This window comes from Gymnodraco acuticeps, unplaced genomic scaffold, assembly GCF_902827175.1.
Source record: "Gymnodraco acuticeps unplaced genomic scaffold, fGymAcu1.1, whole genome shotgun sequence".
Taxonomy (NCBI): domain Eukaryota; kingdom Metazoa; phylum Chordata; class Actinopteri; order Perciformes; family Bathydraconidae; genus Gymnodraco; species Gymnodraco acuticeps.
The window spans coordinates 131,975-144,627 of NW_022990138.1; the positions used below are offsets into that span (position 1 = coordinate 131,975).

General features: G+C 42.1%; 1 protein-coding gene and 4 non-coding genes across 8 annotated transcripts in view; all 5 read right to left on the bottom strand.

The window, feature by feature from the left end:
- Nucleotides 1-12,653, bottom strand: part of rhbdf1b (rhomboid 5 homolog 1b (Drosophila)) — a 54,025-nt gene that overhangs the window by 25,664 nt on the left and 15,708 nt on the right. For 3 of the 4 annotated variants that reach the window (XM_034217140.1, XM_034217142.1, XM_034217139.1), the window contains exons 2-4: nucleotides 2,511-2,652; nucleotides 1,876-2,009; nucleotides 1,447-1,593 (exon numbers count right to left, since the gene is read on the bottom strand). In XM_034217140.1, the coding sequence (XP_034073031.1) occupies nucleotides 1,447-1,593; nucleotides 1,876-2,009; nucleotides 2,511-2,624 (395 nt within the window). In that variant the 5' untranslated portion in view covers nucleotides 2,625-2,652. The remainder of the gene's footprint in view (nucleotides 1-1,446; nucleotides 1,594-1,875; nucleotides 2,010-2,510; nucleotides 2,653-12,653) is intronic. The other variant, XM_034217141.1, reaches the window with a different exon arrangement.
- trnai-uau lies at nucleotides 3,362-3,455 on the bottom strand. Its single transcript has 2 exons — nucleotides 3,418-3,455; nucleotides 3,362-3,397 (listed from the first exon to the last, which is right to left on the bottom strand). It is a non-coding gene; the product is annotated as a tRNA-Ile (tRNA).
- Nucleotides 4,297-4,390, bottom strand: trnai-uau. Its single transcript has 2 exons — nucleotides 4,353-4,390; nucleotides 4,297-4,332 (listed from the first exon to the last, which is right to left on the bottom strand). It is a non-coding gene; the product is annotated as a tRNA-Ile (tRNA).
- trnai-uau lies at nucleotides 5,984-6,077 on the bottom strand. Its single transcript has 2 exons — nucleotides 6,040-6,077; nucleotides 5,984-6,019 (listed from the first exon to the last, which is right to left on the bottom strand). It is a non-coding gene; the product is annotated as a tRNA-Ile (tRNA).
- Nucleotides 8,351-8,444, bottom strand: trnai-uau. The gene is made up of 2 exons: nucleotides 8,407-8,444; nucleotides 8,351-8,386 (listed from the first exon to the last, which is right to left on the bottom strand). It is a non-coding gene; the product is annotated as a tRNA-Ile (tRNA).

Consider the following 12,653-nt stretch of genomic DNA (forward strand, 5'->3'; position numbering starts at 1 on the left):
TTCCACTGAGCCACAGCCACATCAAAAGAGAACCCATTAAACTTCAAAATTGTACATCTATCTTTTGAAAAGACCATAAAAAGGACATATTATGGAAGTTTGTAGGTTCATATCAGTATGTAGTGTCTCTACTGGGACATGTCTCCATGCTTTAATGTTCAAAAAGCTCTTTATTTGTCTCATACTGCCTGTGCTGCAGCACCTCTTTTCACCCTCTGTCTGAAACCAGAGCCCAGTCTGCTCTGATTGGTTAGCTGGCCGGCTCTGTTGTGATTGGTCAACCGCTTAGAGATGTCCCGCCCCTTAGCCTATCATGTGGGCTAGCCGTTAGAAGCGCAAGTGTTACATAGTGATGTTACTATGTTTCAGAAGCAAGCGAAGGAGTCCAATGCAGGCAGTTGGAGATTGGACTTTGCAGACCATTTACATGCACAAAAACCAAAATGACATATTAAAGGAAACCACTAAAACAATAGGGCCTTTCTAAAGAGTGAGGATATATCCGGTATTTATGCACTCTTTAGAGGAGGAGGATCCTCTGCAAACCTCCTGTACACACACTAACTTTCCCTAAATCCGATTATTTCTCTCATAAACATCAAAAGCGTCAATTCAGTTTCTCACACACACACACACACACACACACACACACACACACACACACACACACACACACACACACACACACACACACACACACACACACACACACACACACACACACACACACACACACACACACACGGCATGATAAGGTGAACGCTCCTTTGAAGCCCGTGTCTCCAGGTTTTATTCCTGGCCCCCGTGTTCAAACATTTACATTCTCTCCAGGCTTTGATGTGGCCCGCATGCAGTGAGAGGATCACAGATAGTCCGTGTGAGTAATTGTGTTATTTTGTCTGCCTCAAACCGTCCCGCTCGCCACCTGGACTGATACTGACACACCCTGGATGAGAGAGCTTGTGTGTCAAACACTCAGTTTAAAGGGACGACGACAAGCTCAGCGGACTTTTGTGCAAAACAGATATCCCGGGGAAAAATATTGTGGGGGGGGCCTTTTGTGCCCCTCTTTGTATTTGTTTTGTGTTTCTTTGTAGCTATTTTGAGTTGCTTTTTTGGTTTATTTTCGTCCTTTTGTTGTTATTTTGAGTTCATTAGTGGTTTCAGATTGTCATTTGTGGTTGTTTTATGCTTCCCTTTGAGGTCATTTGTGAATCTGTCTTTAGATTTTTCCTGTAGTTTCTTTTTGTCTTTGTATATACCATTTTGTATACAATACATTGCATTGTATTTATATCGTTTGTCACTAGAATTAAAGCTGAAGAAGTAATAAAGGTTTGAAACCACTTGATTTCCCTCCAATATTCAGTTTCAAATATAAACTTCAGTACCAAAACCGGACACATTCAAACTGCCGTCCTTAACTCCCTGCTCCACTTCCTGTACCTGATGATCTGTTTGGGGATAGATGACCGCCGTCGGCTCAGTATTTTGGGGATGCAGGACCGCCTTCGGACAGATAACACCCTCCGGGGCAGCCTCTGGCCCTTTGGGGGGACCGTGTTGACGCGCTCAAAACGCACCCGTTTCCCACTTTACACACAGAGCAGCATGTAGAGAAGAGGACAGGGAAGCAAAGGGGAAAGAAAAAGGAAGAAAAAGGAAGGAACAATCAAAGAGAGGACAAGAGAGAAGAAAAGAGAGCAGGATTAATTTGTGTTAAATTAGAAAAGTGGCTGCAGCTTAAATTAGTTTTGTTAAGATTTATTAGTGGAGAGGAAATTAGCAGAGAAGACAGAAGGGAGTGTGTGTATGTGTGTGTGTGTGTGTGTGTGTGTGTGTGTGTGTGTGTGTGTGTGTGTGTGTGTGTCTAACCTCTTGATGGACTGTGTGAAGGACGGTAGTCTCTCCTTTGGGGGTCTGAGGTAGTTGTTGGAAGTTTCCAAGGCAGCGATGCAGGTCTGAGGGTTTTCCCCTGGCATGCTGACACTGCGCAGGCGCTTTACCGGCTGCAACACACACACACACACACACACACACACACACACACACACCACACACACACACACACACACACACACACACACATACACACACACACACGCACACGCACGATCAGATGATGCCCTCTGTGACAAGTTATGTGAATGTGTATAAACATTAATAACAATATAGGACTAGTATTACATTTCATTCTTCATATTAGGGCAGCAAAATCAATCAAAATTTTAACAAAATCACAACATAAAAATATGGACTAGTGCAGTAAGCAAATCGCTATAAGAGTGCAATATTTGGGAAAGGTTAAATATGTGAAAATATATTAATTAAATATTGTGTTAGTGACACAAATCACATTACAAATGCAATTTCAGTCAAAATTATTCGTTTTTTTTGACAAATTGTGCAGCCCTACTACCAATTTCTAACAATTAGCCACATTTTATCTTTGTCTATTCCCAACACAGCTCTAGTAATCTGAATTGTATGTGATTTATTTTTATTTTCACCTGTGTGAGTGCGGGCGTGTCATCGGGTGTCAGGCGGATGATGGGGATGTCGAGTTGGAGCCATGGCGGCTTCTTCCTCTGCAGGCTGCTGTTCATGCTGCCCGGCTCATCCATGCTCTCTAGCCCCCTCTACGCCTGCCAGCTGGACAACACACACAGCAAAGATTTCAAAGTCAACTGTATTGTCAATCTTTCAGTTTGTGTGCACAGACGGAGAGATCGAAATACCGTTTCCCACAATCCCGAATACAAAAATACAAATATATATAAAAATATATATACAAATATGTATATACCTATATATACACAATCAACAGACACATGTATACATATGCACACATTAAGACATAAATAAAAGCACAGCAATCAATATATACAAAATAACAGTCACTTCAATAACTTTGAGACATGTGCATTAGTGCAAGACTGTCCATAGTAGCGTAAAAAGTGTCTGATTTGTTGGTGGGGCAACAGTCAAAATACGCTCACACACACCACAGGAAAAAGGATTCAGACCATGAAAAAGCCCAAAAAGCTGACCGGCTTTATTGAGTAATTACAGTCAGTGTGTTTATAATCCGAGTCTTCTGGTGTGGGCTCAGACAGATCCAGAGTGGAGGCAAAACGCCTGAATAAACTCACCACGTAATCCACAGAATTAAAGCTACTAGTCTGCCAGCCGTCCCCTGCATCTATTCCAAAATGTTAAAATGTAGCTAGATAGTAGCAAGGAATATAAAGGCGAAGGGCGCCATCTCATTGGTGTCCGTCAACAACAGAGTTCTGTGGGAATAATCTTACTGATATTACCTGAGTATCCCTCGCAATTGACAGGAAGTTAAAGGATTATCTGCTCCAGGTGAGGCTTGAACTCACAACCTCGGCATCACTCTACAGGTTACTGTCTTATAAGTACCGCGCGCTGACCGATTGCGCCACTGGAGCATCTGTATTGAACTGAACATTCACAGTTGATATGTAATTTTGGCTTATTTTTGGGCTCACAGGAAACATAATGTGTGTTACAATAGTGTATTTGGCCAATGTAGGTAAAACTAAATATTATTATTGAAATTAAAGTGTTGCTACACTGTGTTGGATAAACCGTATCACAACACAGACGCTTTGCAATCAGACTGTACATCTAGACATTGAAAATAACTTGCTGTGATTTGGGCCTTTTCAGGAGGACACACTGATTTGGATGAGGTGATAGCTTCTTTGCATCAAGAATAACATCAAAAAAAGCTACAGGCAGATGAAGGATAGCTCTATGGTCCATACTGTTGCAACAGACACACAGCTGTTTGGTTTCCCTGACAATGACACCTTCTGGCTGGTTTGATCCAAGTAGAAAGTCAGGATTTGTAAGTGTGTGCGTATATGACAGGGGTCTAAACTTGCTCCAGGTGAGGCTTGAACTCACAACCGTATAAGTACCTTCTCCCTCAAGAATGACAAGTTCTATCTGCTCAGTGAATTATCATGACCACAATGTCAAGGTACCCTCCTGATTGACAGAAGAGCTGAGTCTATGGCCGATTCTCAATGTCGAGAAAGCCTGCTGCAGAGCCACTATTTCAAGTATACTACGTCATCTAGTGGCGCCGCATGTTAGTGTTTAAATGCATGTTAAATGCATTATGCAGGTATATTCGACATCGAGAAACGGCCTATGCTCCAGGAAAGACATGTACGCTATCTACATTTTCTCAAACTCTCTATATCAACTACTTAAGAGTGAAAGATTTCTATGTGACCGCACCTGATGGAAGCTAAACTTCTGTGCTCCAGGTGAGGCTTGAACTCACAACCTCGGCATCACTCTGCAGGTTACTGTCTTATAAGCACCGCGCGCTGACCGATTGCGCCACTGGAGCCTGGTAAAGACTACTTGGGAACTAAAGGGCACACTGGTTCGAGCTGGACAGGTGCCATTTCATCTACTTGGCACCAAACCCCCGACTGCTACCTAGTGCCGGAAAACCTGTTTGCCCTAATACCTCTCAATAACAAAAATTGAATGTGTTTCTATATGTAAAAATGTATAGACCTACTGTTTTAAAGGTACTGTGTATTTATAATAACAGAGTGAACAACTTAATTGAGTCTGGAGTCAGCTTGAAGGCAGCTCTTCCACTAAATCCCAGCTCCATGAATTGTTGCACATTTGAAGTCTTTATATAGTTCGAGGAACCGCTTCGTAAAACAAACAGATGTGTGACAACAGGAATAAAGTGGCTTGTTTATAAAATCAGGAGGAACCCTCTGAAGAGCTCCTGTGCTCCAGGTGAGGCTTGAACTCACAACCTCGGCATCACTCTGCAGGTTACTGTCTTATAAGTACCGCGCGATGACCGATTGCTCCACTGGAGCTTCTGTCAGGAAGAGAAATCCTCAGCTAATCAATGTACGAGTTGATTAAAGTTGTAGATCAAGCAGTTTCTTGGAAGGAAAGAAGTGCATCTTCAACAGCACAAGATGGTGCTTGAATTTCAATAGGAAGAGCTGTCTTCTTAAGGGCCTGATATATGTCCAAGCGACCGCATACACGGACATCTGCTGAAACCCAGGGCGTGCAGAAATTCTGTTTATACTACTTGTATAATACTCTGGAGTCTGCTTGAAGGTCATACTTCCACTCTTACTTTCCTAAATCTGGGCGATTTCACATAGACTAATTGTTTCATTAGCTGCGTTCACACCAAGTACTTTGCCGTACTTAGTTCCCAGCACTTAGTTCCCCCATGGAACTAAGAGCCGATCGCGTTCACACCGAAATAAGTTCCCTGAGGGAAGATTACGCAAATGAGCCGCTGACGTCACTTCGTCTTCTTCTGCTTTGGGTTTACTGGCAGGCCGCAAACTACTTCACGGCGTATACTGCCACCCGAAGTCCCCGGCTGGAAGTCCCCGGAGTTGGGGAAGGCTTCAGTAGAAGCTGCTGGGACTCCCAGCAGCTTCTACTGAAGCCTTCCAAGTAAATCGCCAGAACGCCGACACCTCCTCATCTCCACCGCTCCCATGTTTTTTTTTTGTGTTGCCATAAGTTATTCTCTCTGCGTTGGTGCGCTGGGCTAATGCTAATGCTAATAATGCTAATGCGAGGATAATGTTATGGCGGCTCTACAAAACATTTCAGAGTTTTACGGGCGTGGTTTGCAATTCGCCTAGCCAATCAGAACTGGGGCACTTTTTTCCCCCCAGGAGAGTACCACCTCTCAGCAGGCACTAAAAATGGGGGTAAAAGCTCCCGGCACTAAGTACTCTTTTTGGTGTGAACGCGACATAAGGGGTACTAACAAAACTAAATGGGAAAAAGTACTCCGGTGTGAACGCGCCTATTGTGTTTATATTATTAGATCTACTGCCACCCAATACATGAATACATACTACTGTTTCTGCTCTGACATGACAACAGGAAGGACGCAGTTACGTCAACATGTCAGGACGGGATAATTAGAAGAATTCTCTGCTCCAGGTGAGGCTTGAACTCACAACCTCGGCATCACTCTGCAGGTTACTGTCTTATAAGTACCGCGCGCTGACCGATTGCGCCACTGGAGCTGGTCAATATGACTTAATATTGTTGTAGAAATCCACTCAAGGAAACAAACATCCAGTCTTTCAGTCGAAGGGACTTCACTTGGGAACCGAGGGGGTCGCCAGTTCAATCTGAAGAAGTGCCAGTTCTCCTACTGGGCACCCAACCCCCAACTGCTACCTGGTACCAGAAAACCTGGCCGCCTGTTAGCATCTGGTGCTAGCGAGCTACGCTAACGGGTATAAGGATCTTTTTCAACAACAAGGTGGAGGGAGAACTCTCGCCTGTCAGACTGAGAGGCTCAGATAACCTCAGCTCAGTGAGGTAAAGGACTCTCTCAGTGTTTAGATTACCCACTGAGATTAGTTATCTCAGTGGGTCTCAAACGGTTTGGTCACGTTTAATGTAAACCATTATTTCCGAGGTACACGTTTATATGATCATTATAGATATAAAAAAATAAGAGAATAAATGAAAAACAGTTATGAAATACTATATGACAGTAAAACAAGAATACAGTTTAAAAGGGGAGTGATTTGTAAAATATCCATAAAGAAAAAGTAAATCTGTTTACAGTTCTGTTTCATATGGGTGTTGAGAGATGTATCCATAGATCTCTTCATTTTGCTCTCAAAGTGCACCAGATTGATGCTTTTAACTTCAATATTTAAAAAAGAATCTTCCCGAGGACCCCCCTAGAGGATGTTAGGTCCACTCCCCACTTATAAAAATAGCAGTTTACCCCTGCTTACACCTATATGCCATGAGCTGATTATCGAGCCTTCATTGTAACAGTCGCGGGTACACTGTGTATTTGCGTGGGGATTATTGCAGTACAAAATTCTACTGTAGCGCCGGTACATTGATGGGAAATGTTTGAGCACCCACTATGAAACGTCAAGCTACCCCACAGCACCCCCAAAAGAAAATATCTGCCGCCCACGGACTTATGGAGCATTGTTTTATTATCACTGTTCTATTTTTTTTGAAAGGAATGCTCACGTTCATATTGATATATTTTAATAAATGTTAACTCGTGTTGGGGGGGCCCGACTTTTTTTTTTCTCCAAAGGGGGGCCTGACGGAAAAAGTTTGAGAACCACTGCTCTACTGTGACATGTCTCCATGCTTCAATTGTTCAAAAAGCTCTTTGTTGTTCTCAAAAACAATAACAACACCAACAACCACAACCAATTTCTCTCTGAATAATCTTATAGATATAACCTGAGTATCCCTTGCTTGACAGGAAGTTAAAGCATTAAAGCTCCAGGTGAGGCTTGAACTCACAACCTAGGCATCACTCTGCAGGTTACTGTCTTATAAGTACCGCACGCTGACCGATTGCGCCACTGGAGCATCTGTAGAAACCTTAAATGAGAAATATATTCCAATGGTACACTTATATTATTCCAATATGGCGTTACAATTCACATAGCTAACGCTCTTTCTCTACACTTCGACACACATATATGCTTGAACAGATACAGTTATAAAAGAGTTGTAAATTCTCGCTGAAGTGTCCTTTTCAAACAGACTTTTTCATTCAAGTTTAAGTGGTTTTCCTGTAGCAGCCCACCTTCTAACAGACATATTAAATGAGTGGGCTACACAAACAGAGGGAAACCACAGAAGAGTAAGCCGAAGCCTCCACTCATCCTGGTGTTCGCTGGTTAATGCGTTCATGGGAAGGCATTTGGAGACTTACAGTACAGGGGTTTTCCTGCGTAACCATTTCAGTTGAAGTATAAACGCACATCCTGATGAAAGCCTGTGAGGAGTCCAGTGCACATGATGCAGTTTTCAGTGACACTTTTTAATATAAGGTGCAAAACACAAATAATAATCATTTCTACTCCCGTGGGGTTATGCATTTCAAACTGCTGAGCTTGTCGTGTAAAGCACAAACTCAAAACCTTCCTGCTTCTCATTGTGTCACATATAGAAACAGCACTCTAGTGTGCAACGTTCAGCTCCTCTCCTAATTGTATTAAGTGCTGGGGCTTTGGAAATCACCAGCACAACCGTATATAAAAAGGCCTTTTCGATGACCATCACAAAGTCCAATTGATTGTTTTCAACAGTCTCAAAGGGCACATAATAAATCTTACAATAAATCAGATTATAGAAAATAGTCTGTAAATTCAGATTGCATAACATTGCTTAATGTATGCCTGAATTGAGATAGGATTAAGGATAGCTACAAACTCAACAAAGGTTTCTGTTTGGTACAAATTCTTGCTGTTCAGGTTTATGTCGTGCACTATAGAATAATCTCAAACAAACACAGGAGTATAAGTGCTCCAGGTGAGGCTTGAACTCACAACCTCGGCATCACTCTGCAGGTTACTGTCTTATAAGTACCGCGCGCTGACCGATTGCGCCACTGGAGCTGGTCAATATGGCTTAATATTGTTGTAGAAATCCACTCAAGGAAACAAATATCCAGTCTTTCAGTCGAAGGGACTTTACTTGGGAACCGAGGGGGTCGCCAGTTCAATCTGAAGAAGTGCCAGTTCCCCTACTGGGCACCCAACCCCCAACTGCTACCTGGTACCAGAAACCTGGCCGCCTGTAAAACACAGAGACACGCTAATGTGAAAATGGGAATAAAGCCACTTTTTTATAACATCAGGATGAGCCCTCTGAAGAACTATTTGATCCAGGTGAGGCTCGAACTAACAACCTCGGGATCACTCTGCAGGTTACTGTCTTATAAGTACCGCACGCTGACCGATTGCGCCAGTGGAGCACACAATGTCAATAATATCAACAACAGCCATTCCTCTTAAATGTTCTAAATGTATCTGTTATTATCTGTCAATGACTACTTTAGCTCAGTCTGTTGGGACTTGGCTTTAGAACTGAAGGGGACACTGGTTCGAGATGGAGAGGTGCCATTTCATCTACTGGGCACCAAACCCCCAACTGCTACCTGGTGCCGGAGAACCTGTTTGCTCTTACACCTCTCCATAACAAAAATGGCATGTATTCAGACCTGGTGTTTAATAGGCACTGTGTATTTATTCTAACAGAGTGAACAACATAATGGAGTCAACTTGAAGGCACCGCTTCTACTTTTTTCTTATTTGCCAAAATCCCGGCTCCATGAACTGTTGCACATTTGATGTCTTTATATTGTTCAATGCCCAACTCGGGAAACAATTCTGATGTGAAAACAGAGGTAAAGTGGCGTTTTATAACATCAGGAAGAGCCCTCAGGTAAGGCTTGAACTCACAACCTCAGCATCACTCTGCAGGTTACTGTCTTATAAGTACCGCGCGCTGACCGATTGCTCCACTGGAGACTCTGACGGTGAAAGACTGAGTCGCATTTTTAACGGCAAAAGATGGAGAATCTCATAAGCAGAGATGGACTCTAGAGTGCCTGATATAATCCAAAGTAGGCGATTATAGGAACGGTATCGAACACCAAGGACTCGTAGTAGTTATGTTTGCAGTATTAATTTACTACTCCGGTACTTTTCCCAATGTGTAGGTAACTTTCCTCCACCCATTGTTTCACATTTGACTGCCTTTATATTTGTCTCAGTCCTTTTCCAAGCAACACAGCTTTTGATTCTGACCCATAGCCTTTTTGTTGCATGTCATCCTGATCTTTAGCTTCAGCAAAATAGCCCCAAAAATAATCTTTAACAATAGAATAAAAAATATGCAGATGTTTCTACAGATGCTTTGTTTACACCTTCTTATGATAATATTTAAATCATGTGAAAGCCTATTGTTAAACTCCTTCTCAAAGAGGCAATTTGGTATGCTGGACCAGGCAAAGAAAATGATATTCTTCTTCTAGTAAAGGCCTGTTGTTAAGATGAATAAGGGTCCTTGTTTGGTAGTTGTATGCCTGCTTCTCTCTATCGTCTGACTACACAAAAATGTATTTCCCCCATTCATTGTAATCTAATTTGAAAAATGTGTCTGTACTGCAGCTTGGTTTGAGAAAACATTAGTATTTCTCTTGTCGGGTTATAGCCAAAGGGAAGTCATTGAGCTGGAGGGGATGGACTATTACTGGATAATAGGACATCTGCACGAGGCTCTGGTGAGACGTAATGAGCGACCACCAACAGGAGCTCCTGTAGATGTCAGCTGGGAATCATTCATTCACTGCTGTGGTGAAATTAGAGGGACTCCCCCTTTTATTTACACAATCTACTACATCATGCATTAGGCTGGAGATGAGATTAAAACTTCTGGCAAAAGTAGAGTCTGAGAAGATGGAAGATATTCAACACTGGCAGCTAGGGGTGTAACGGTATCCGTATTCGTCCCGGACCGTCGCGGTTCGGCACATGCAGTCACACGGCGAATACGCCTTTTTTTACGAGTGGGAAAAAAGTCTGTCACTCAGGGCAGTATCCACTACACTATATATAATCCAGGGGGCGGTATTGCGCCTAAAAGCCAGCCGCCTGTAAATAACAAATGAAGAACAAGAACAAAACGCAACAAAACGAACACAATACATGAAGAAGAACAGTTAGTAGCTATGGCGAGTTCACACAACACACAGGAGCTAGAAGACCCACCTGCTTCTTTTAAATCAGGTGTGTGGGAACAGTTCGGGTTCCCTGTGGACTACAACTATGATGGGGTGCGAGTTGTGGATCGGACGAGGACGGTGTGTCGGCGTTGTTCGACAGCGGTGCGGTATGCTAGTGGTAACGGTGGTAACACATCAAACATGCTCAATCACATCCGAGTCAGTCTCAGTCCCCGCGAGAGGGTTTTCTCGACGGCAGGTGACATAGTTACCGCCAACAGATCTGCCCTCACTGCTGACAACGTAGACAAACTCATCTTCTTGAAGAACAACTTGAAAATAGAGTAAAGCTTGAGTACCTGTATTTAGGCATAATGGCCTCACACACTCACAAGTTAATTACACATGTTAGACATTGCTCCTAAAGGTACACATTTTATTTTGTTTTATATCATTGTATTTATTTTATATTTTGACATCAGGAGATGTTATACAGTTCTGTATTGCCTTTTATTGATTGTGATTCAAACACTTTATTATTTATTTTAATATTTTCAAGACATTGACAGTTGTACAGCTTATTTAAACTTTTTGTTTGACATCAGCCAATATAAATAATATGGCCATCTGAGTGAGTGTGTTTGTGGTTTGTTTTTAACTGTGCAATACAGTTAATGATTCCAAATGTTAGAGTTCCTTATTTTCATACCAAAACTTGCACTACTGTTAAAAATAAATAACAGCAAAAAAAATTATGCATTTGGGACTTTTTTTTGCTTTTCCTTGTTGTACCGAACCCGTACCGAACCGTGACCCCCAAACCGAGGTATGAACCGAACCGTGACTTCTGTGAACCGTTACCCTACTGGCAGCTGAATCACTTCTTGACAGAGCGGGGTGTGCTTCCATGTAGATGTACCGTTTTGCAATAAAACATTTCCTGGTTTGACATTCAAAATTAGAACTGAAAGTGCTTCAAATGGTCTTACCACAAACATAGAACCCCCCCACACACACACACACACACACACACACACACACACACACACACACACACACACACACACACACACACACACACACACACACACACACACACACACACACACACACACACACACACACACTGACAATCACAGTTGCATTACAAAAAGAATCTCCCTTTGGATACTCTTACTTGTGGAAAACAATCAGTTTGGTGCCTATTTTGCACTAAATTGCTGGTGTTTCCAAACTGCCGTGTCTTTTTCACACCTACATTTCCCAGGAAGCTTTGCAGCAATGCTTCCAGACAAGGTGTGAACTTGTGTCTCACATTAGTGTAAGGTGGGAGTTTAGGCAAATACAAAGATGTGATTACTCACCTATAGATGAAAGTAGTAGCACACAAAAAGAGCATTAGCTGTTCATGTGTTTCAACGTTTTCAAACACATCATGGCTTGTCCTTTACATACTGAAGTACTGAGGTTACTGAGGGTGTAGATGTTTATATTTCTCTCTATTATAATATATCTGACAATGTGTATTTACAAAGGGGTTAGATACTGGATCCCTTTATTCTCAAAGTAGACAAAACACCCAATAATGAGAGTAGTTATGATGTAATAAAATAAGTTTCAAAACAGAAGGACATTCTTATTTCAATGCTTAAGGTTAAGCTACTATGGGAAGCATTTGAACATGTCCAACTTTAGCCAAAATAAAAGGTACTTATTTAAATAATTGTATCTACATAAGCAGCGTTGGCTGGTCAATCAACCATTTAGCTAGAATATCTCCAGTCTCCACTATTCAATGGATTTACGCGAAACAATTTGGCACTGACATTCATGTTCCCACCAAGCGCCACAATGTGGGTAATTCTTAGCTTTTGGGGATGAATCATTTCCTCCAGCATTTAAAAGAGGCTTCCTCAAGCACCATCATTACTGTCCAATTCTTAAGGGAATCACCAGATATCTGCAAAACTAATGACATTCCCATCAGCCTCAGCTGCACTGTGTTTAGTGCTGATTATCAAATGTTAGCATGCTCACCCACTAAACTAATATAGACAAACATTGCAACTAAATTAAAAGAAAAACACATAAGCTTTTT